Source organism: Hyla sarda, chromosome 7 (genome assembly GCF_029499605.1).
Source record: "Hyla sarda isolate aHylSar1 chromosome 7, aHylSar1.hap1, whole genome shotgun sequence".
NCBI classification, from domain to species: domain Eukaryota; kingdom Metazoa; phylum Chordata; class Amphibia; order Anura; family Hylidae; genus Hyla; species Hyla sarda.
Window position 1 is genome coordinate 191481604 of NC_079195.1, and position 25486 is coordinate 191507089.

Below are 25486 nucleotides of genomic sequence, written 5' to 3' on the forward strand. Positions count from 1 at the left end.
GTGCCCCACTTCTTGCCTGCTTCATGTGTCCTTTTTAGTTCCCACTGCTGGTTCCCCAAAGGGTCTATTCACACGGCAGAATTTCCTCATGCGGAATTCTACCTCAAATTAAAGCCCAATAGACTTCTATGGGATTCTGCACTCCCATTCACACTTCTGAATTTACGCATGCGGATTCCGCAAAAAATCTGCAGAAGCCAGAGACCACCCAAATGAATGCGGAAGCAGAATTGGTGCGGATGTGCAGAAATTCTGCCGTGTGAGTAGACCCTAACACTGCTACAGGATCATTTTGCTACAATGTAATTTTTTTCATAATGAGTTGTTCATGCGGTTGTCTGTACTTTTCCACTACACGATTTCTTCACCTTCTTCTGTTTTAATAGATAATAATTTACTGCATAAAAGCAACATTACTCTTTTGATGTGGCTGCCGTATCTGGTCAACCAACTTAAATATTTAAAATAAAGCGTCAGATCCAAAATCCAAATTTTTTTTTTAAATATATCACTCAGTACCTAATCCTGACCATGTACATCTAATTTTTATGTGTCTAGCACCTTTATTTATTTATTACACTTTTAATTTAGCTCACTAGTCTGAATTCCTCTCAAATGGAGGGGGTGTGGCCTCACTGTGCAGGTCTCCGCCCCCTCCCTCAGTATGCTGTCTGCTCACATCTTCCCTAGCATTAGCAAACAACAACTCCCAGCTTGTCCTCACTGACAGTAGCGGGACACAAGCTGACAGTGGGAGGATTTTTCCTCCAGCTTCTGAGCCCTGCGCTCACAGCTGTCAATCAAGGAAGTGTGTCCATGACATAGGTGATGACGCATGGACACAGCAGGACTAGTATGTGTCCAAGCAGGCAGGGGGGACAGTTGTTTCACTGGCTTTTTCTGAAAATTTTCTAATGAAAGCAATTGCAAAACCTATTGGTTATACATGCTTTACAACATATCAAAAGTTTTTGTATCTGACAGTGCCCATTTAAATTTTTTTACTGCAAGTGCAACTTTCTGCACCTCCAAGTGGGGAATTGGCGGCAGGTCAGGAGGTTTCTCCCCCAGCCTGGCTATAGTAAAAAATAAAGAAAAAGTTTTCATGTCTGTTACCTGAAACAATAACTCTAATACAAATTTATTGTCCAAGTTATCCACAGTGTATCATATACAATAACAACCAAACTGCATATAGGTAACAGAGCATAAGGCTATGTTCAGACCTCGGAATGTCCACACAGAAAATCTCGACACCGGCATAATATGCTGGTGCTAGGACCTCACAGGAATGCACCGTCTCAGAGTCCACAGAAAGAATGAACAGGTACATTGTTTTTGTGGACACGCAAATCGGAATTTCTGTTCTGGAAACATCCTGTATGGAAATTCAAGGGGACTCTGCTGCAGCGAAGTCTCCAAGTGGAATTCCACACGAAAATTGTGATTGTGACATGTGACCATAGCCTAACAGTTCATCTCAGATTTAGATTTAATAGGGTTACCTCTCCTATTCATACAATTATATGGCTCTTTTACAGGTACAGTAGCATTTTCGTCTGTGTGTGTGTGTATAGATATATATATATATATATATATATATATATATATATATACATATTTTTTTTTTTTTTTTTTTTTTGTAGCACAAGCCAGGAGTACAACCAATAGAGAAAAAAAACTCTTATAGAAAGATTTATACTTTTTTCTCTGTTTTGCACCCACTACTGGTTTCGCTAAAAGTGTTACAGAGACCATAAGATGCAATATAATGTAATCTAATTATTATTAGGGAATTGTCTGTATTATGAATGCGTATTACTTGCTAGCAGCTTCAAGGTCCTTTTTTGCAGAAAACATTCTTTTTTTGTGAGGTCTTTGCTGATAAGTGCGCTCATTTCTAGCAACGCCTGATAATGTTTACAGCCCTATCTAAACACATCACACACATTTATCCCATAATACAAGCTAAACCAGTGTATCACTATAGATAACACCAAAGCAAAAACAATACTGCACTTTGGTGATAATGCCACATTTATTGTATGTAATTAGGTAGACATAAATGACATGGATATTGACAACTGGCAAAACACCAATGACCATACACATACACCATAGTAAAAGAGGTTATGCAGGTTACAAACAATGGCCCCGATTTACTATTGTAAACACGACATGTGTTGTCGGGTTGTGCGCCAGATTCTGGTACATTGCACCCAAAATTATGTCTGCGCCAGAATTTCAGCCAGAATTGATAAAAACCTGATTCTCTTTCAATTTTACTGAGGAAACGTGAAAAAAGGGGCGTGGAAGCAGGGAAAAGTAGGTGTGGTCACCAAAAGGGTGCATGGCCTGACACTTTCACAAATACCCAACAAATTTACTAAGGTTTCCACTAAAATGTAGTAGATTTCAGCTGAGAAAAAGACGATCAGAGCGGGTGTAAAAAAGCTAAATGTGGGGAAACCGTGGAAAAAAAAGTCGTAGGGAATTAAAACCCACAAAGAGAACTACACTCCACTCTTAGTAAATCAGGGCCTGTCAGCAGTTTTTAAAGGGAATCTGTCATCTCTGTATAATACTCAGAGCTGCAGACATGTCTCTCAACTACTGATGACTGTTTGTGAAGTTATAAAATCATGTTTTCCTTTCAAGCTCAAGAGTCATACAGCTGGGCTAAACTGCAGCATGCATGTCTCCTTCCTTGCTTATATGATTGATATACATGGTTGGCTTCAAACACTGAGCTTTGTACATCAATAACCCAGGTCTGGAAGGAGACTTGCATGATGCAGCTCAGCCCAGCCTCTATGACACTTGAGTTTAGAAGTAAAACAGGATTTTATAATTTATTTTTAAACAGCCATCAGCTAAGAGACAAGTATTAGTTTTAGTATTTTTTTTAGTATTTGTTTTAGCTATCTTTCCATGTCTGCACCTCTGAGCATGTGACTTTTTTACTCACTTTTTATTAATCCCTTAAGGACGAAGCCCATTTGGGCCTTAAAGGGGTTATCCAGGTAAAAAATTTGTTTTATATATCAACTGGCTCCAGAAAGTTAAACAGATTTGTAAATTACTTCTATTAAAAAAATCTTAATCCTTTCAGTACTTATGAGCTTCTGAAGTTAAGGTTATTCTTTTCTGTCTAAGTGCTCTCTGATGACACGTGTCTCGGGAACCGCCCAGTTTGGAAGAGGTTTGCTATGGGGATTTGCTTCTAAACTGGGCGGTTCCCGAGACACGTGTCATCAGAGAGGACTTACACAGAAAAGAACAACCTTAACTTCAGAAGCTCATAAGTACTGAAAGGATTAAGATTTTTTAATAGAAGTAATTTACAAATCTGTTTAACTTTCTAAAGCCAGTTTATAAATAAAAAAACGTTTTTTCCTGGAATACCCCTTTAAGGACGCAGACAATTTTATTTTTATGTTTTCCTTTTTTCCTCCTCGTCTTCAAAAAATTATAACCCTAATATATTTTCATCCACAGACTAGTATGAGCTTGTTTTTTGCGCAACCAGTTGTCCGTTGTAAGGCCATCACTCACTTTACCATAAAATGTATGGTATAAACAAAAAAATACTATTTGTGTGGGGAAATTAAAAAGAAAACCGCAATTTAGCAAAAGGAAGGTTTTGTTTTCACGCCGTACAATTTACGGTAAAAATGACATGTGTTATTTATTCTTTGGGTCAATATGATTAAAATGATACCCATGAAAATATACTTTTCTATTACTGTTGCGCTTAAAAAAAAAAATCGCAAACTGCTTAACCAAATTAGTACATTTAAAATCCCCATAGTTTGAAGACCTATAACTTTTTCATTTTTATAAGCGGCGGTATGAGTGCTCATTTTTTGCGTCGTGATCTGTACTTTTTATTGATACAATATTTGCTTATATAAAACTTTTAATCTTTTTTTTATAATTTTTTTTTGAATAAAATGTTATAAAAAAGCAGCTATTTTGGACTTTTTTTTTCCCGTTCACGCCGTTCACCGTACGGTATCATTAACATTTTATTTTAATAGCTGGGATATTTACGCACGCAGCAATACCAAATATGTATATAAAATATATATTTTATTTTTTTTACACTTTTTGGGGGTGAAATAGGGAAAATGGGACAATTTAAGTTTTTTATTGGGGGAGGGGGTTTCACATTTTTTTAACTTTTATTTTTACACTTTAATAGTCCCCAAAGGGGACTATTTATAGCAATCATTTGATTGCTAATACTGTACAGTGCTATGTATAGGACACAGCACTGATCAGCATTATCGGTCATCTTCTGCTCTGGTCTGTTCGATCACAGACCAGAGCAGAAGACCCCGGGAGACGGCCGGAGCAAGGTGAGGGGACCTCTGGCTGCCATGCTGGATGATCGGATCGCCGCGGTACCGCAATGCTGCAGATGCCGTGATCTGTATTGATCATGGCATCTGAGGGGTTAATGGCAGACATCCGCGCGATCGCGGATGTCCGCCATTACGTTCAGGTCCCTGGCTGCTATCAGCAGCCGGGACCTGCCGCGCATGATGCGAGCATCGCTCCGATGCTCGCGGTTATGCATAGGACTTAAATGTACGTCCTGGTGCGTTAAGTACCAGCTCACCGGTACGTACATTTACGTCCTTCGTTGTTAAGTGGTTACATTTTTTGAGGGATATGATGCAACCAAAAAGCAGTAATTTTGGACCTTTTTTTTCTCCCATTTTCGCCGTTCACCATACGGGACCAGAAACATTATATTTTAATATGTTCCTATAAGGGATTATTTATACCAATCTTTTGATTGCTAATACCACTCATTGCTATGCATAGGCATGGCACTAATCAGTATAATCTGCGATCTACCTCTCTGGTCTACAAGAGCGGCGTGAAGCAGGTGAGGAAACCCCCGGTCATGTCGTAGGTGGTCCACAGAGTCTTACTAAGCCCTTACTATGCTTCAGATGCGGTGATTATTATCGATCCTGGCATTTGAAGGGTTAATACTGTGAATCAGAGTGATCAGAGATAGTAGCAGCCAGGACACACCGTGCAGTTCTTGCACTCGCTTTATGTACTGGATGTAAATTTACCTCCATTGTCCCTCGGGGGTTATGAATATTTTTATCCACATTCAAAAATCTCTTAAAATCACATAACCACTTTCTTGTTAATGTCCAAAGCTGATCTGTAGACGGTTAAGCCAAATGCCCACCTGAATACCAAAAACTTGCATAGAGCAGTATGAATGGCCATACAATGTGCCTGTACATAGAAGTCTTTGCTGTCTATAAAATGTGGGTCATTTAATAGCAAAATCCAGACAAATCACACACACTATCATGGAAGAACTAAGGACAAGTTTTAAAATAGAATTAAAATTCATATTTACTTTAAAATTACAGCAATTTACAAATAAAATCATTTTAAGCTTACAATATTTACATAGTTAAAATGCATTTAAAGCGATGTATTTACATAAAACACTTATTAAGCGATCAGAAGAGGGGGGTTTCCCCCAAGTCCAGTCTTCAAGTACCCCCAACAGGACATGATTTGAAGATATCTCATACAGAGATCACTTGTGGTGATACCTGATGCACTGACCTTAAAGGGGTACTCCACTGCTCAGCGTTTGGAACAAAATGTTCCGAATGCTTAGAGCCGAAGCCGGGAGCTCATGACGTCATAGCCCCATCCCCTCATGACGTCACGCCCCGCCCCCTCAATGCAAGTCTATGGGAGGGGGCGTGACGGCTGTCACGCTCCCTCCCATAGACTTGCATTGAGGGGGCGGGGCATGATGTCGTGAGGGGGCGGGGCTATGACATCACGAGCTCCCAATGCCGGCTCCAGCGTTCGGAACTGTTTTTTCCAAATGCTGAGCAGCTGAGTACCCTTTTAACAAACATAAAGAAACCACACACAGTTGCCTTGTGGTATTACTGTAGATATACTAAAGCGTTATAAAGCACCTACTGAATTCAAATACAACATAGAATATCATCAGCTTTTCTTCTGGCTTCCAATAGCCATAAACCTCTCTCTCCATTAGCTTCAAGTGTCCGATGATTGGTGCAAACATTTTAAGGGTTGCATAAAATGTGGTGAGTTTTACACCAGCCACCCACAGCAACATGATCTCCAAATACTCTATTAGTGAGTACTGTGTATCCCTAGGTGTCCCACTCAGTGACTGTTACGTAAACAAAGCCTTTTGGGTGTTCCAACGTTATTTTGTGCTGAATTGGTTTCATGAGAAATTGGAATCTGTAACTATAGGAAAGGTAAAGCAGAACACATCTGTAGGGGATACAATTCAAAATGAAATAGAAAACTTAGTGCATATCATTCCTATAGATTGGAATCTTATCAAATTATAATAATTAAAAGATGAGCTTCCAGGTTTCCTGAAATGTTTGTTTGAATTTGAATTTAGCAGTCTTTGCCAATACCTCTGTTATTCCTCCTGAAAATGCATAAATAAGTTGACAATTAGGCGTTATTATTCATCTTGTCAATACAGGGTGCCCCTACACAGTATGACACTCTCAGCATAGACTGAACAATGTCAGATTGGGTAAAAAAAAAAACAATGTCAATTTATTTCTATATTTCCAAAAGGATTGGCAGAGGAACAGCATCATTTAGAATTCTACAAAAAGATGTTCTAGGATTGTTATTTTGGGGTCAATACAAGTATCTATTACAACAGACATGACAGGTGAGGAACCAAAAGTCTCTTTACAGTCTTAATAGAATTTGTTTTTAAAAACAAAAATAATATAAAAAATAAAATCAGTTACTTTCCATCTCTGTGATTCAATCTGGTATCTATTTTAGATGACATTATTCTGAAGTATTAAGGCACATTTGGATGAAATAAAGTTCAACACCTGCATTACCTATAGCTAAAGACTAGTGCCGGTCTTAAATTCCAGGACAGCTACCACTTTCTATGGACCCTACAGGCAATACCGGAAGAACAACATGGGATATGCGGCTCCACACTCCACTCAGTTTGTCTACATCCATTTCATTATGTGCGCTGACTCCGGAGTAAGCAAATCGTTCCCAAAGGAAATCCTTCACTTTTTCTTCCACCTCTGTGAACGAAAGATCCATCTCTAGAGACTGTTCATCCAAGAGTATAGTGAGCACCAGAGCCACATTTTTGAAGGCTGCATTTTCATGATCGCAGTATTTATACAGGATGAGTAAGGAACCAGGGGGTAATGTTTCTAAGCGGTACAATACAGCTGCCCGACTGCCAGACTGAAACCCGGAACTTAGTTCTTCATCTATCTGCATTTTGCTGGTGGCACTATCGAAGTTCGACTTGGATGGTCCATGTACCGTTAACCATTTGGCACTAAGGGAGTCTGCATAGGACTTAGCTAGGCGATGGCTCACACAGTGTAAAGTCTGTTCCCCATCCTGGGCTGCAGTGAGGATTAGGATAGAGGGTGCACTGGGATCAGACATGTTTAGGTGTTTCTGCAGTAGTTTTTCACTTCTAAACCACAGACCTTCATTCTGTCCAGGGAAATCCTTCTTGAGTCTTGCAATTTCTTTAAAAAAAATTTCGAGTACAGAGTCCTGGTGGACTGGAGGCTGTCCCTTACTTGAGAAGACAAAATATAGTACAAACAAAACCACGGCTGAAACTACTGGACCTAAAACAGGTGAGAAAAAAAAAGTAGATTTTAAATATGACTAGAACCTATTTTAGATTGCTTTATACTACATGGAAAGTGGACACGTCTCTACATGATGGTGATGGGATCAAAGACCCAAATGGTATAAATGGCTAAAATAAATTTGAAGCAGGAGTCCAGCCGAAGCAGAGGGACAGATGGAAAAAAAAAAAAACATACTTGTCAGGGTGCCAGCCAGTATTGGACCAAGTAACGGAGATCACTTAAAAGATAGATAAAAGCAGCAACTCCTTTATTATATTACAGTCGACACATATTTCCCCTCCTTGTTAGGCTGGGTTCACATCACGTTTTTACCAATACGGGACCGCATATGGCTGGGGGGGGTGCTAAAACCTTGTGCTCCCGTATCCCTGCCGTATGCCGCCCGTATGTAATTCATTTCAATGAGCCGACTGGAGTAAAACGCTAACTCCGGTCGGCTCATATTTGCCCCATATGCGGTTTTCCCGCCGCACCTAAAATTGTAGTGGACCACGATTTTAGGTCCGGTGGAAAACTGCATACGGGGCAAAAATGAGCAGACCGGAGTCAGCGCTTCTCTACGGTCGGCTCATTGAAATGAATTACATACGAGCGACATACGGCAGGGATATGGGAGCGCAAGGTTTTAGCTCCCCCCAGCCGTATGCGGTCCCGTATTGGGAAAAAGGTGATGTGAACCCAGCCTCGGTTGACCTGAGGAAGAGGGGAAATGTCCCCCGTTGTCTTTAATATAATAAAGGAATGGCTTTTTTCATCTATCTTTGAGTGATCTCGGTTACTTGGTTCACTATTGGCTGGCGTCCCAACCAGTATCTGTTTTTGTCCATCGGTCCCTCGGTTTCTGCTGGAACCCCTGCACATTAATGCTTCTCCATGCCCATATTAAGTCACGGTTTGATAAAGGCAACCTTCAGATACAGCACCTATCTGTTCCTATTTTTCTTTTACATATAAAACATTTTTTTTCCCCTATTTCTTTATAACTAAATGGTGAGGTCTTACACATACCCTGTAAAGATAGTCACTTCGTACCTTTTACCGAATAAAATCGCTTACACCACAAGATTGTTGACACAGAATTCCTGTGTTGTTCTACATAGAAAAGGCATAACTGAAAAAATAAAGTTTTCCATCCATCACATGGTGTATGCAACTTGGATACTAGTTGTCTGCTGGGCATTCCTTTACCAGTAATGGCCCTAAGTTTTAGTCACTGAAGCCTCCCCCAACCCCTGCCAGAGTACCCAGGTTACAACTCATGCATCACCCAGAGAACTGCTAAAGGCTTCAGTGATGAAAATCCAGGAATGTTCCCGGTAAAGGAACATCCATGTAACGATTGCCACCTAATGTGCATATGCCAAATGATGGAATGTTCTTTTCTCAGTTATGCCAAAAGTATAAAGGGCATAAGTCCTATGTTTAACCTGCTAGAGATCGCCCATACATGTTTTTATGACGGTCAGTAAAGGACTTCTGGACAGGCTGCCGCCGTTTAGTCTCCATACCCCATCTGCAGCCTGGTGACACAATCTCTGTGTGCCGAGGGGTTTCCATGGCAGCCAGGGGTCTTATAAAAGGCTCCAGGGTCTGCCAAGCATATGTCTGCATGAGCAGTGGACTGTGCTGCTGCAGAAAGAGAACTTTGCAACAAAATGTTGCTCACTGTAAGGGTGCGTTCACATGTACACAGATTCGATGCACAGGTTTTCTGCTGCAGATTCCAATGTAAACTAAATGACTGAGCACAGCTTCTAATCTGCAGTTACAACTGCACATCAAATCTGCGCAGGATCCTGTACGTGTGAACGCACCCTAAAGAGGTTTTCCAAGATTCACTGGATTCAGTTAGAATATGATACTAATTGTAAGACTGGAATATGATAAATAGTACTATATATGTTTTCACTACTTCTAAACCAACGTATCATTGCAGTAAGATACCATTTACAATCAATCAATCATTCGTTATGTTAAATGTAATTTCTTACCGATCAACCAATGATATCCTGTAGCAGGTTTCCCTTCAATCACTGTTTTAGGTGGTTGTTGGAATGCGGCACCTTCTTGGAACCCCTGTCTATGCCTTAGGTACGGAGTTGGATCCAACTCCATTTCTTGCTTTTTAGTGATACTTTCAGTGGTGCTAACTCGTGACACTTGCTCACTAGAATGGTCTGTGGTGCTCCTCTGTGACTTTTGGTTGCCTGATTTGTCTGTTGCGCTTTTTGCTGGCTCTTGCTCACTATACTTGTCTGCGGTGCTTGTTGGTAGCTCTTGCTCAGACTGGTCTGCTATGACTGTTTGTAACTTTGGCTCATCTAAAGATTTGTCTTTGGAATTCTCTTGTGGCATTTCCTTGCCAGATGAATTGTCATGTGACTTTTCACCAGACTTGTCGGTGGTACCCATGGGTGACTCTTGCTCACCAGAATAGTCTGTAATGGTTGTTGGCGGCACTTGCCCACTAGACTTATACGTTGTGCCTATTGGTGACTTTTGCTCATCCGAATTGTCTGTGATCCTTGTTGGTGGTGCTGGCCCGCTAAACTTTTCTGTGTTACCTATTAGTGACACTTGCTCATAAGACTTATCTGTGGTGCACATTGGGGATTCCTGCTTGCCAGACTTGTCTGTGGTGTTTGTTGGTGGCTCTTGCTCAGACTTGTCTGTTGTGCTTTCTGCTGTCTCACTATACTTGTCTGCAGTGCTTGTTGGTAGTTCTTGCTCGGACTGGTCTGCTGTGACTGTTTGCGACTTTGGCTCATCTAAAGATTTGTCTTTGGAATTCACTTGTGGCAATTCCTTGCCAGATGAATTGTCGGCGGTTTTCTGTGACTTTTTACCAGACTTGTCGGTGGTACCCATGGGTGACTCTTGCTCACCAGAATAGTCTGTAATGGTTGTTGGTGGCATTTGCCCACTAGACTTATATGTTGTGCCGATTGGTGACTTTTGCTCATCAGAATTGTCTGTGATGCTTGTTGGTGGTGCTGGCCCACTAGACTTTTCTGTGTTACCTATTAGTGACACTTGCTCATAAGACTTATCTGTGGTGCACATTGGGGATTCCTGCTTGCCAGGCTTGTCTGTTGTGCTTGTTGGTACCTCTTGATCACCAGACTTCTCTGTGGTACTTGTTGGTGGCTCTTGATCACCAGATTTCTCTGTGGTACTTGTTGGTGGCTCTTGATCACCAGACTTCTCTGTGGTACTTGTTGGTGGCTCTTGCTCAGACTTTTCTGCTGTACCTGTCTGTGATTCTGGCTTTTCTAAAAATGTGTCTTTGGAAGTCACTGCTGGGGTTTCGTCTGTGACGCTTCTCTGTGACTCTGGATCTCCTAAAGCTTTGTCTATGATATGTGCCTGTGACTTCTCCCCTCCAAAAGACTTGTCTGTGATGCTCATATGTAACTTTTTCACACTAGAACACTTGTCTGTGGTGCTGGTTTGTGATGGTGTTTCACCAGAAGACTTATCTGTGGTGTTCACAATTGACTCTTCCATAGAAGACCTGTGTGTGGTACTCTGTGGTCTTGGTAGGTCACCTGAATACTTCTCTGTAGAGTTCAATTGTGGCTTCTCAGCAAAAGGCTTGCTTGTGGTTCTTACTTGCACCACAGACGATTCCTCTGTAAAGTCAATCTGAGGCTCTGGCTCAGCTAAACATTTGTCTGCAGCATTTACCTGCAACATTTCCTTATTAGCATGTGACTTATCAGCATGTGACTTATCATTCTCAAATGACAGGTCTATGGTGCATGCCTGTGACTGTAGCTCATCAGACTTGTCCATGGTGCTTATCTGAGGATGTTGCTCTACAGACTTGTTTGGGGTACCTGTCTGTGATTCTGGCTCATCTACACTTTTTTCTATGACATTCACCTGTGGCTTTACCTCTCTATCAGACTTGTTTGTGGTAGCCACTTGTGACTTTTCGTCATCAGAAAACTTGTTTGTACTGCTTGTAGGCAGATCACCAGAACACTCTGTGGAGCCTGTTTGTGGCTTTTCCTCTTCAGACTTCTGGGACGTGGACATCTGTGACCCTGGATCACATGTAGCTCTGTATGAAGCATCTACTTGAGACATTTCCTCACCAACAGACCAAGACTCAAAAAGATAAAACTGTCTGAGACTGATGTGTCCACAAACTGATTTTTTATTATAGGTGCTCAAACACTGGATTCTATTCAGAAAGAAAAAATATAACAGTTAGAAAAAATAAAAAGTAGGTTTATATGCAGTTGTGAACATAACCTTACTTTGTGTTTCATTTAAAGTTTTAAAAGTGGTTATTGAATAGAAAAACAGTGCTAATTTCTTCCAAAAAGAGCACCAGGTTGTGTGTATTTGGTATCAGATTTCAACTTATATTCACTTCAATGGAACTGATTTTCAATACCCCACACAACGTAAAAATCAACCCTGGTTTTCTTATCCTGGATAACCCATTTAAAGGGTACCTCTCATCAAAAAAACTTTAGATTAATGTATGCAGAATAACTTCACAATTGCATGTTATTAAAAAATATGCTTCTTTCTATTTAATTTTCCACTTTAAAGAAATGACCACTAGGGGTCTCCCTACCAGTCCTGGCAGCAAGCATTTCAGACTCATGCTGGAGTCCTAAACACTACGAGCTGCCAGTCTGCTTTGTTCACAAAGGAGAACACTCAGAGCTGCCAGCCTGCTTTGTTCACAGCCTGTTTGGCTGTGAACAAAGCAGGCTGGCAGCTCTGAGTGTTTAGGACTCCAGCATGAGTCAGAAATGCTTGCTGACAGGACTGATCGGGAAAAATACAATAGAAAGAAGCATATTTTTCATTAACATGCTATTGGAAAGTTATTCAACATTCATTAATCTAAAATATATCAAAAGTGTATTTGATGAGAGGTACCCTTTAAAGCATATCTGTCCAAAATATCTTTTATAAGCCTGCATTTACAGAGAGCAGGATCAGAGTGGGACTGTTTGCCAGCAGAACATACATTGGTACTTTCTTTCCCTTAGCTATCTGACCAATAACAGCACAGCCCCTACTTTTTACTGATGTGCCATGAAATAGTGTCAGTAAAAGCACAATGAACTTAACAGGCTGGCAGTGAGATGGGGGATGATTTACAGTAAGCCACTACAGATAGCATGTAGAGGGAAAAAGGGGTTACTGAAGCACTGGTTTTGGGTGCTATGTGGGGGTCAGCAGGATGTGTCTTCTATTCGCTAAGATGCCAAGGCCACCACTGACTGTGGTAACTAGATGATTAAATACACAGCATCATAGCCAGTCATGGATAATGTATTATCATCTATAATAGGCGAAGCCTTTAGCTGCAAAAGTTTACAGAGTGCACCAGTTAGGGTATTTTCACATGAAAATTGTGGACATTCTGCTGCTGCAGAGTCCCATCCATTTGAATGGGATTCTGCTGCACTGTTCACTTGGCAGAATTTCTGCACCAAAAGTTTCTGGTGTGGAAATTCAGATTACAGCGTCCGTATAAAGAATTGTCAAGTCTATTCTTTTTTGCGCAATCCGCAAGGAAATGAATTGCCGTCTATGAGACTGCGCATTTCCGAACGGTCCTCTGCGCCCGCCAATTAGTTAAATGTGCAGAATGCTTGCACCTGTTTTTCATGCGGACATTCCGCACATTTTTCTCCCATGTGAACCTGGCCTTTAAGCTACATGTTCAAGGATGGAACCTCTGCTGTCCAGAGAGAACATCAGAGCTACACTTTACTAGCTACACTAAAGGGACTATATTGGAGGAGACTGCAGCAGTTGGTTCAGCCTCCCCCAGTTCAGCCTCCCCGTTACTGAAGAATGACATCTGGACCGGTCACAGAGCATGACCAGAAATTGTTTCCGATGTAGTGAATAGGGTCTAGGCCAGTCCATTGTGTCTATGTCCAAGTACCTGCTGTAAAACATTTCTCTAAATGCTGTTAAAAATAGCTCAGTCAAGATGGCAGCCGCCAATAATAATGTACAAAAAAATTTAATACAAAAAAAATAAATAAATAAATAAATAAAACTACAAACCAGAAAAAAAGAAACAGATTAGAACAAAAACATGTTTCAGTACTTGGCTCAGTTAAAAATAAAATATGTATAAAATATTTTTTTTTTATTGTTTGTTTTTTACTATTTATAGCCAGATTTTATTTTCTGATTCGTAGTCTTGTTTTTTATTTATTACATTTTTTTATGTAAATTAATTATTGGGGACAGGCATCGTCTGAGACAATACATATACACACATATATCTTTAACGTTAAAATCCAGTGCATGCAGAAAAATTCCACGGCATATAGATGTTTTGTAAAATGTACGGTAATTCAATGTGAATTATATACAAGCAAATCTGGATACAATTTTTTGCTACTTTTACATCTTGTGTAGACTCTCCATTTAATCCTACTATGAAGACTAATACTGTAAAGGGGTAGTCTCATTTTGCTAATAAAGCTGTGGTTGTGACTGCCTCAAGTCTGGCTTTTGAATACCCTTAAGAACAGCTGACACTTTATTTTTCTTTTTTATTTTCCTATGGTACTGAATTGAAAATTGTATTGATAAAACAATAAATAAACAGTTAAATAAAAAAAAAAGAACAGCTGACACTACTGTGTAGAAATTAAAGGGGTTGTGCATGATTAATAATACAAAAAAAATTAAAGTGAATGGAGCCAAGTTGTAATACCACACAGATACAGGTGTCGTGTTAGAATGTTTTTGAAAAAAATAAAATAAAATAGCTCTGTCTTTCTATTCCCAGATAACCCCTTTAAGGGTTTCCTATACAACCCCCTAGCAGCAGCTTGCCAGACACTCCAAGGCAATATATGTTTTTTGTTAAACCCCCACTGTCTTACCACTGCAGGACAAGGTATGCCATTGGGAAAGCTGGGTGACAATACGAGTGGAAACTACAATTGTGACCAGGTACATGCATGTGGAGAATTCTCCATAAAGCTTTTGAGCTGGAAATAGAGACAATAGACAAACATAGATTCATACCTTAAAATATCAGGATTCTTCCCGCTACACATAAATTCATGTTACAGGGATGCAGTGACAGTGCAGTCTTGGATATGGTATATACAATGTTATGGATTGTATGCTGGTTGTATGCTGGTTGTATGCTGGTTGTATGCTGGTTGTTTGCTGGTTGTATGCTGGTTGTATGCTGGTTGTATGCTGGTTGTATGCTGGTTGTATGCTGGTTGAACAGGTTTCCAGATTCTGCTGCTTATTTCACTAGAACAGAAACGAAAGTAATGCATGAAAGACGTGTCAGGACTTCCTGACCTTCAGCCTGGGAGGAATGAGTGGGATGGGTGAAGCACAGCGTCCAAGTAGATCTGCAATAAGTTACATAGCTTAAAGACTGATAGCGGGGGAGAAGACGTGCATAGGTCATGTATATCACCCCACCAGCCCTGGTCATTTTTTAGGAGCATTCCCTGCAAGGAACACACCACACTCTTTCTACAACTCTGCATCTACTACCGCTCCAGTACAGATCCTGTACCAACGGGCCAACCGTTCCCATGAACACTACAACGTTTAAAGGGGTACTCCGGCGCTTGGACATCTTATCCCCTATCCAAAGGATAGGGGATAAGATGCCTGATCGCGGGGGTCCCGGCGCTGGAAACCCCCGTTATCTTGCACGCAGCACCCGAGTTAAAATCAGTCCCCAGAGCATGTTTGCTCCGGTACCGATTACCGGCGACCACGGGGCAGGCGGCGAACATGCCCCGGGGACTGATTTTAACTCGGGTGCTGCGTGCAAGATCAAGGGGGTCCCCAGCGCCGGGACCCCCGTGATCAGGCATCTTATCTCCTATCCTTTGGATAGGGGATAAGATGTCTAAGCGCCGGAGTACCCCTTTAAAGAGTACCTGTCTAAAACTAACTCAGATTATTTTCCCTAACTACTCCTAATATCCCTTCTGCCCTAAAAAAAAAAATTCCGAGCTTTAAAAAGCTCTGTATCATACCTTTCCCCTTGCTCACATTGTGTGAGCTCCCAGCAGGAGAAAGTGGGCGTTCCCCAGCAGGTGCAACATCACTGAATCCTGTGAGATCTGTGCCTCACCGTGCCCCGCATACACTTCCTGAGTTTGGACTTCTGCAAGTCCGGGTGGAGACCAAACTAACTGACTAACTTGCGGCACAGAACAGAGCCACCTAGTGGCAACACATTAAAAACATATAAAAGGTTGGTAATTCTAACAGCAAGTAAATAGCAAAGGGTCTTATAATAACATAAGGAACAATATGTTAAAAGTTTAGTTTGGTGACCGGTACTCTTTAATGCTTTAACCCCTTAACGACCAAGGACGTAAATTTACGTCCTGCTGCTGCGGTACTTAGCGCACCAGGATGTATATTTACATCCTGTACATGACCGCGAGCATCAGAGCGATGCCCAGATTATGCACGGCTGGTCTGGCTGCTGATCCCAACCAGAGACCCGCCGGTAAGGGCCGACATCAGCAATTGCGCAGATGTCTGCCATTAAACCCTCAGATGCCGTGATCAATACAGATCGCGGCAGTGCGGTCAGAAATATGGATGATCGGATTGCCCGCAGAGCTGCCGTGGTGATTCGATCATCCATAACAGCGCACGGAGGTCCCCTCACCTGCCTCCCCTGCCTTCCATGGGTCTTCTGCTCTGGTCTGAGATCGAGCAGACCTGAGTAGAAGATGACCGATAACACTGATCAGTGCTATGCCCTATGCATAGCACTGAACAGTATTAGCAATCAAAGGACTGCTATAAATAGTCCCCTATGGGGACTATTAAAGTGTAAAAATAAAAGTAAAAGAAAGTTGGAAAATCCCCTCCCCCAATAATAATGTAAAAATTTCCTTTTTTCCCATTTTACCCCATAAAGTGTAAAAAAAACGAATACACATATTTGGTATCTGCGCGTGCATAAATGTCCAATCTATTAAAATATAATGTGATTGATCCCGTACAGTGAACGGCGTGAACGTTAAAAAAAAAAAAACAAAAACGCAAAATTGCTGCTTTTTTGTCACATTATTTAAAAAAAATAAATGTTAAAAAAAAAAAAAAAAAGTTTTATATACAAAAATGTGGTATCAATAAAAAGTACAGATGATGGCGCAAAAAATGAGCCTTCATACTGCTGCTTATTCGGAAAAATGAAAAAGTTATAGGTCGTCAAATAGAAGGATTTTAAACATACTAATTTGGTTAAAAAGTTTTTTTAAGCGCAACAATAGAAAAGTATGTTATCATGGGTATCATTTTAATATTAGTGACCCACAGAATAAAGAAAACGTAATTTTTACGATTTGATAACGAAACCTTCCAAAATTTGCTAAATTGCGGTTTTCTTTTTAACTCCTTAAGGACTTAGGCCGTATGAGTACGTCCTAAGTCCGGTCCCTGTCTATAACGCGGGGTCCCGGCGGGACCCCGCATTATAGCGGGATGGTCCCAGCGCCTATTTACAGCTGGGACCTGCGGCTAATAGCGCGCGGCCGTGATCGGTCGGCCAAGCGCTATTAACCCTTCCGATGTGGCGCTCAAAGCTCAGCGCCGCATCGAAAGTAAATGCTTCCCGGCTGCTCAGTCGGGCTGATCGGGGTCATAGCGATAAAATCGCGATGTCCCGATCAGTTACCCGGAGAGAAGAAGGTCCCTACCTTCTTACGTCGGCATCCCGGCTCTGATTGATTGCTCCATGCCTGAGTTACAGGCTGGAGCAATCAACCGCCGATTAGGCTGGGTTCACACCACGTTTTGTTAACTACGGTTCCCGTATACGGCTGGGAGGGGGGGCGGGGCTTAATCGCGGCGCCCGCACTCAGCCGTATTTGGGAACCATATTTAATGCATGTCTATGAGCCGACCGAAGTGAACCGCAGCCTCCGGTCGGCTTCGTTTACCGCAGGTCGGGAAACCACAAAAAAGTGAATAAAAAGTGATCAAAAAGTCAGAACAAAAATGGTACCGCTAAAAACTTCAGATCACGGTGCAAAATATGAGCCCTCATAGCGTAACCCCGCATTATATCACGGCGGGCCCGGCGTCATAGTGAAGCCGGGACCCGCCTCTAATAGCGCGCAGCGCCGATCGCGGCGCCGCGCGCTATAAACCCTTCAGCCGCGCGCTCAGAGCTGAGCCGCGCGGCTAAAACCGAAAGCGAAAGTTGCCGGCTAGCTCAGTGGGCTGTGCGGGATAGCCGCGGCGAAATCGCAGCATCCCGAACAGCTTACAGGACAGCGGGAGGGCCCCTACCTGCCTCCTCGCTGTCCGATCGCCGAATCTATGACAAACCAGTGATCAATGATAAAGATCAGTGTGTGCAGTGTTATAGGTTCCTATGGGAGCTATAACACTGCAAAAAAAGTGAATAAAGATCATCTATTAAAAGTTTGAATCACCCCCCTTTTCCCATAAAAAAAAAACCAGTGTAAATAAACATAAACATATATGGTATCGCCGCGTGCGGAAATGTCCGAATTATAAAAATATATCATTAATTAAACCGCTCGGTCAATGGCGTGCGCGCAAAAAAATTCCAAAGTTCAAAATAGTGCATTTTTGGTCACTTTTTATATAATTTAAAAATGAATAAAAAGCGATCAATAAGTCCTATCAATGCAAAAATGGTACCGTTAAAAACTTCAGATCACGGCGCAAAAAATGAGCTCCCATACCGCCCCATAGATGGAAAAATAAAAAAGTTATAGGGGTCAGAATATGACAATTTTAAACGTATTAATTTTCCTGCATGTAGTTATGATTTTTTCCAGAAGTCCGACAAAATCAAACCTATATAAGTAGGTATCATTTTAAATCGTATGGACCTACAGAATAAAGATAAGGTGTCATTTTACCGAAAAATGTACTACGTAGAAACGGAAGCCCCCAAAAGTTACAAAACTGCGTTTTTTTTTCAATTTTGTCGCACAATGATTTTTTTTCCGTTTCACCGTAGATTTTTGGCCAAAATGACTGACGTCAATACAAAGTAGAATTGGTGGCGCAAAAAATAAGCAATCATATGGATTTTTAGGTGCAAAATTGAAAGAGTTATGATTTTTTAAAGGCAATGAGCAAAAAATGAAAATGCAAAAACGGAAAAACCCCCGGTCCTTAACGGGAGGTCAAGATGGGCTTGGTCCTTAAATGGGCCCTGTAACCAAATTTTTTTTTATATCTGTTGTAGTACTTATGTACTACAACATCTCTCTAATATATTCATCATTTTTTTTTTTTTATCATTAAAACAGTGTATTTTACTTTAGAAAACCAGCCACTAGGGGTCTCCCTCCTAGTGGCCGGCTGTAGCCTGACATGATGTCACCAGTGAATTAGGACCGATGCCGGCTGGGCAATTGGTCCTAATTCATTCAAACTGCGCTTGCTACCTGCCTGTCAATCAGACAGGCAGGAGCGAGTGCTGAGCGCGCATTGGCTCCCTGGCCTCACACGCCGGCCCCACCTCCCGGCATATACGCGCTGCTGCTGCCTCAGGACTGGCCTGCACTAGGGTAAGTCTTCTTTATTTATTTTTTTGGAGGTGGGGGGTTCGGGGTAGCGCCATAGCTAAGTTATAGGGAGGGAGGGGGGGGGGATTGGTTTAGCGCTGCGGCCACAACAAAGTTAATGCCTCCAGTTGTTTCACCACTACAACTCCCAGCATGCCCTGACAGCCAACAGATGTCAGGGCAAGCTGGGCATTGTAGTGGTGAAACAGCTGGAGGCACCCTGTATAGATGAGCTAAGGACGGAAGTCAGCCCACCCAGCAGGCATCAGTGACGTCGCACCTGCTGGGGAAGTCTGCCTGGTAAGTGAGCACACCACCAGGCAGACAAAAAGCCATTTCTCAGACAGTTAAAAAAAAAATAATTTAAAGGCAGGGAGGGGGTTAGGGATAGATGGGCAATAGGCAGGGGACAGAAAGATTTAAAAAAAAAAAAAAAAAAAAAAAAAAAAAAAAGGATGGTGGGAGCTACGCTTTAAGGGGTTAAACAGTGTTGTGCCTGCTATCACAACATACAAAAGGTGATCATATCTATCACTCCACATTCTACTATACACCCACCAAGGGCAATGACACTATAGGGAGTCATCGCTGTTTTCTTTTTCTACGCTTCTACACATAGGGGGAGATTTATCATTGCTTTTAGAGCATTTTTTTGTCTATGTTTTGGTGCAGTTCAGGCGCAAGCAGCATATTTAGCGACGTAAGCGTCTTTTGATATAGACAGTTTCACTCTTTTTGCCTACCCGTAGAACTTTTTTTTTTGACCATGCAGTGGTCTCGTATTTATCATTTGCGATTTTTTGAAAAGTCGCTATATTGTGCGCAAAGGTACTTTTTTTATTTATTTTTTATTTATTTATTTTATTTTTTTTTTAGGTGCAAAGCTACACCACCTACCAGTAGGCGTGAGAATCACTTCTACCTTCCGCAATTCAACCTTTAACCTCTTGTGGACGACAGCGTCCCACTCCCCTTCTATAACACATACTCAGGCGCTGAACGCAGGTCACAGCTGGGTGATCCCGGTGACTGCCACCAGGACCCATCTCTAATGCCAGATATCATTGATCCCACCACAGTAGAGCTGCGCAAAATTCATCATCCTGCTGCACCTTCTTAATAAATAAGATGCACGCTAGTCAAACCCACCACCCAAATAAATGTGGGATAATAGCTCTAACGTAGACATTCTTTGATAAATCTGGGCCTCAGTGTATGTGTGGCATATGTCGCAATTGCTAGTGATCTCTGATGCCGCTCACTGGCGGTATGTGTCAGCTGCTAATGGCAGTCAGCACCTGCTGTGTTTGGAGTAGGCTCACCTCATAAGCCTGACCAATACTTTCCCACTTGACCATGATGTACAAGTATATGCCATGGACTGAAAAAAGGGGCTTGACATATAAAGACAACCCCTGGTCCTCTGTCCAGAACTCCCCTTCTATGAGCCAGAACAAAAAGAAGATCTGTATGAGTGGTTTCTGTTCATGCAGACTCAAGTAATTCTTCAGGAGAACCTGGGATAATCAGATTAGAAAACCCCTTTAGGGTGCATTCACACGTGCATATTTTTGCTGCCACAGATTTTGCTGCACATTGACTTCAATGGAGAGCAAAATCTTTTGAAGCAAATCTGCAGCAGAAAATACACATGTGTGAACGCACCCTTAAAGGGGTAATCCAGTGCTTCAGAACTTATCCCCTATCCACAAGATAGGGGATAAACATCTAATCGCAGAGGGCCTGACTGGACAGGGAAAGACAGGGCCCTCTTCTGGAGACTAGGGATCGACCGATATTCACGATTACCTTGCCGATAATGCTGGCGCTTTAAATCAATGAACTGCAGCGGCTTTTGCGGGGCCAGAGACCAACGCCACTGCCGCTTCTCTCCCCCCTGCCTGTACTGGGGTCCCGAGTCCAACCACCGCCGCTGCCCGATTGCCTCCCCCATCCCCGATTTTAGAATTACCTGCTCCCGGGGTCGGCGCTACTTCTGGTTCCGGTGGCGTCCTGCGCTGTTGCTGTGCGCTGCACAATGACGAGTGACGTCCTCAACGCGATGTCACCATCGGTGGCCCGGAACACAGTGACATCTCAGGACGCCGCCGGAGCCAGAAGTAGCGCGGACCCCGGGAACAGGTAATTATAAAACCGGGGATGGGGAGACAAAGGGGCAGCGGCTGTCTCTGGCCAGAGGATAGGCAGTGGGGGGCAATCGGGCAGCGGCAATGGTTGGACTCAGGACAGGCAGGGGGGAGAGAAGCGGGCAGCGGTCTCTGGCCCCGCAAAAGCCGCTGCAGTTCATTAATTTAAAGCGCCCCCATTAAATCATTGATCTGCAGCGGCTTCTGCAGGGCCAGAAACAGTTTATCAGGGTATACCCGCACACACACACGCGGGGAGGGGGAATTAAAATGCACTGAATTAAAATGCATGGAATATCGGTGTCAGTTATCGGCCTGAAAGTTCACAGGTTATCGGTATCGGCTCTACTGGAGACCATGGGAGTCACTGCGGTTGGAACCTCCACAATCAGATTCTTCATTTTTGCTTAGTTTCTCTTCTACAGCCTATACAGGTTATGTGTGTGCTCTGCTTTCTCTCTACATTAATACACCGCTTTTATATTTCTCGCCTGCAGACTGCCTTATATCTGCCCTTCCCATCCTGTGCAAGTTGTCCTTCAGGGTTTCTCTACCTCCTGCCCACAAGCTCACACTTAGAAGCTCGGGACAGAATACTTCAATTCGGAGCTACTGAGTGCGGCCAGAAACATTCAAGAATACTAGACATTTTTGCTTTTATTTTACACCCAGCAGTCACTGAACCCATTTTCTTGCTTCTTTCTTCATCTCCAGTAATTGAAATGTCACAGTGATTTAGGTACAACATAGATACTGGAGGGACAGGCCTGCATCATCATACCCACAAGTTACTTGGATGTAGAGACAAATACAGCAGTTGATCATCACTAGACTACACTTCCCAGCATGTCCCATACAGAACACATATGACTGATGGGTAGCGTTCATGGCCTGTAATGTTACTGGCCTATTCCAGCATGCTGCACAGTGCACGGTACATGCTGTAGACATCAGTGAACATCAGTGAAGTACAAAGTGACAATCATATAAGATAATCAAAAAAGGCTAGAAATGAGCAATTATTAAATAGCATAAAGTATCATAAGGGGAATTGTTAGGATTCCTTTTTTCATAAAAAAACATCTCTAAAGTTGAAATGTGTTAATTAGGCCTATTCACACTGTGAAAAGTGGATTACAATCCATTAATTATTGCTAAATGATGCTAGCTCTCTCTTTAAAAATGTAAACGGAATCCATGATCTGCATCATTAAAGTCTGGTTTTGTTATTGTAATGGATTTATTATGTAATTAATCATAAGTTTAGAAAATAATGAGAAAATTAAATTAGGTCAATGAAGCAAAATAATTATATATATAGAGAACCAACTGTTTTTGGTTCTCTATCTGTGGATGGACTCTGATCAAGTCCTGAGAGACGCTGGCACCATCGCTTGTACTGGATTGGATAAGTAATGCTGCATTGCTTTGGGACTGTGTATATATGTGGTGTCCCGGTACTGGACATGGTCCTGTACCTTTAGTCGTAAGTCCCCATAGTCAGAGTTCCTCCGTGCTGTTAGGATTCTCTTAGTGGGATAACCCTCGCCTCATAAAGCTGTAATTTATTGTATATATATTTATAATATTTAATAATATAAAGGTTACTTACAGGACCTTAGGTCATGTGATTCATAGTAAATGTGTTATGCTAAAGTTACGGACCTTTCAGGTCATGTGATTTAGTCATGTGATGGTCCACAATCCTTTGTGATAGGACTGACAGGTTTGGGGAACCAATAAGCTTTGAGCCTGCCCCTTCAGATATAAGGGCGCTGTGCAAATCTACAAGACTAATTAGGCCTGAAGCCTATCTCTTCAACTTCTTGATAACTGTGAGTCTACCTAACTCCAATTCAGCTAATTCTAGGTGACTACTGAACCTAAATCAAACCCCTAAATTCAGTGGAACAGCATAAAGCTCCTGGAGGTTCTGATAAAATAGTGCGGGTTCAAAGACAGGCTATAAAATGGTGGAAGGTTTTAAGACTAAAACATACCAGGAAAGGCTTAACAAACTAAATCTGTAGTCGGGAGGAAAGCGATGACCTGCCTAGGCCAGTGATTGTCTGAGTGGCAATATGACACCGACATCACTCCAGGTCCAGGCGTCACGATTTCTGGCAAAGAGGAGTGCAGCCATAGACTGGAGCTAGACACTGAAGGTACCGCTGGAGGGCAGGAGGTAAGTAAACTTTTTTTTTTTTTTTTCAAATACGCCAAATTTGTAAAAACAAACAAACAAAAAAAAAAAACTTCCCCCTGGTTAATCCCTTTTAAAAGGTTTAATAACCCCTGCCAGGTAAGTATTCCTGGAGTTTGAGCCACAACGTATGTAGCAAAGCCCTTCTCCCAGCCACTCCTACTTGACTGACTCACTGAGTGCCGGGCCTTGCATGAAGTGCCCTCAGAGTGTCACTTTAAGCAATGATTAAAGTTGTTGTCTTTTTTTTTTTTTTACCATAGTCCAGGATCAGAGGACGCATATGGGCATCTAAACGCTGCACCCTTCATCTACAAGGTACTCGGGGGGGGGGGCTTATAGGGGTTAGCAGACCTAACAGGTTCCCTTTAAAGAAAATCTGTCACCAGTGTCACCTGCACTAACCTGTTGGTACCGACAGATAGTGCAGGTGGCACTGATGACAACGGTACTTACCTTGTCCCGTTCCGTGGCATGGATGTTCGGTAATTTCCTCTGTTAGCTCGAGTCCCAGCAACCGGCTTTGGGCATGGCCGGTACATACTAACGTCACCACTGCTGCGAGACCCTGCAGAGAGCAGCAGCAGCTTGAGGCATGGGCGGAGCTTAGTGACATCACCGCTGCTGCTCTCTGCTGGGTCCTGCTGTGAGAGAACAGCAGCGGTGACGTCAGAAAGCTCTGCCCGTGCCCCAAGCGGAGCTAACGGAGATTACCGAAGATCCCCGCCACGGAACGGGACAAGGTGAGTACCGTTGTCATCAGTGTCTCCGACAGGTTAGTGCAGGTGACACTGGTGACAGATTTCCTTTTAAGGCCATGCACCCACCTCCCCCACCTATCCCCTCTCAGTAGTACCTATTTAAGAGTGTTCTGCCCCAAATCCTGTGCCCAAATGTTGTTGGCTCTAAGTGAAGGGGGTGCCACTCTGGTTCTGTTATTCCATGTATCCTGACCCATGCCAGTCTCCTGGTATGCGATTCCGCCTGACCCCTCCTGTACTGTACTAATTCTTCTGTTGTCTACCTGGATTGCTGACTTGAAACTTTGTTGCCTGCCTGGACTACCTGCCTGTACTTGACCAGGTCTCTGCTTTATCCCTGGGTACCGCTCTCCCCTGCGCACGAGCTGATGACCGCGCCTACCAAGTAATGCCACGCACCGGTATCTTACAATCTGCTGGCCTAGCCGCTACCCACACAAGGACCCTGTGTGTGGAGTGACTTGGTACCCTCCGGCTGTTGCAAAACTACAACTCCCAGCATGCCCAGACAGGGAGATGTAGTTTTGCAATAGCTGAAGGTCTGCAGGTCAGGCACCTTTGCCCTAGAGGACACTTAGACACTGCTCCGAGGTGTTGCCCAAAGTTAAACCGGGTCAGTACCACAGTGGGTCCACACTTATACTGTAGTGTACTTTTTGTCCCACAAATAAAACTTATACCAGGGTAAAACAAAACAAAGTGTTCAGTCTATTGAACCTATGGCTAGGCTATGGTATACAGCATTATGCCGGTATCCCAATGTATACGTGCGGCCTACAGCCCCTAACACAGCGAAGGTTGCATACCCCCCAATAAGTGACTACAGCATCACACACATCCTCTTTTAAAGGGCCAGTTCCTACTTTCATCCTTTCTTTTGGAAATAAATAACCGAGAAGGATATAATGCAAAATATTCCTCCTCCCAGATAGACTTTACCCTATAGTGACTCAGATAAGCAATGCACAAGTGAATCACAACCAACCTGTCAGTTATAACCAGCCATACTCAGTTTCGAATTCCAAGCTGTCATAAACTTGCAAGCTGACCGGAAGTGCCCAACGCCCGTGCGTCGCGGCTTCATTCCCGGTGCAGCGCAATTGTCCCTCCCCCCGAAACATGTACC

At 42.6% G+C, this 25486-nt stretch overlaps 1 protein-coding gene across 4 annotated transcripts; it reads right to left on the reverse strand.

Annotated features, from left to right (window-relative positions):
* Nucleotides 1–5802: 5802 nt before the first annotated feature.
* LOC130282943 (torsin-1A-interacting protein 2-like) lies at nucleotides 5803–25482 on the reverse strand. Of its 4 annotated transcripts, none has more exons than XM_056531937.1 (4): nucleotides 25346–25482; nucleotides 14730–14969; nucleotides 9695–11892; nucleotides 5803–7676 (listed from the first exon to the last, which is right to left on the reverse strand). In XM_056531937.1, the coding sequence occupies exons 2-4, from the start codon at nucleotides 14759–14761 to the stop codon at nucleotides 6931–6933; spliced, it is 2976 nt and encodes a 991-aa protein (XP_056387912.1). In that variant the 5' UTR covers nucleotides 14762–14969; nucleotides 25346–25482; the 3' UTR covers nucleotides 5803–6930. The 4 variants fall into 4 exon arrangements, with proteins under 4 accessions (XP_056387912.1, XP_056387913.1, XP_056387911.1 ...); XM_056531938.1 differs by lacking the exon at nucleotides 25346–25482 and adding an exon at nucleotides 24624–25296; XM_056531936.1 differs by lacking the exon at nucleotides 25346–25482 and adding an exon at nucleotides 24056–24324.
* Between the last annotated feature and the right edge of the window lie 4 nt (nucleotides 25483–25486).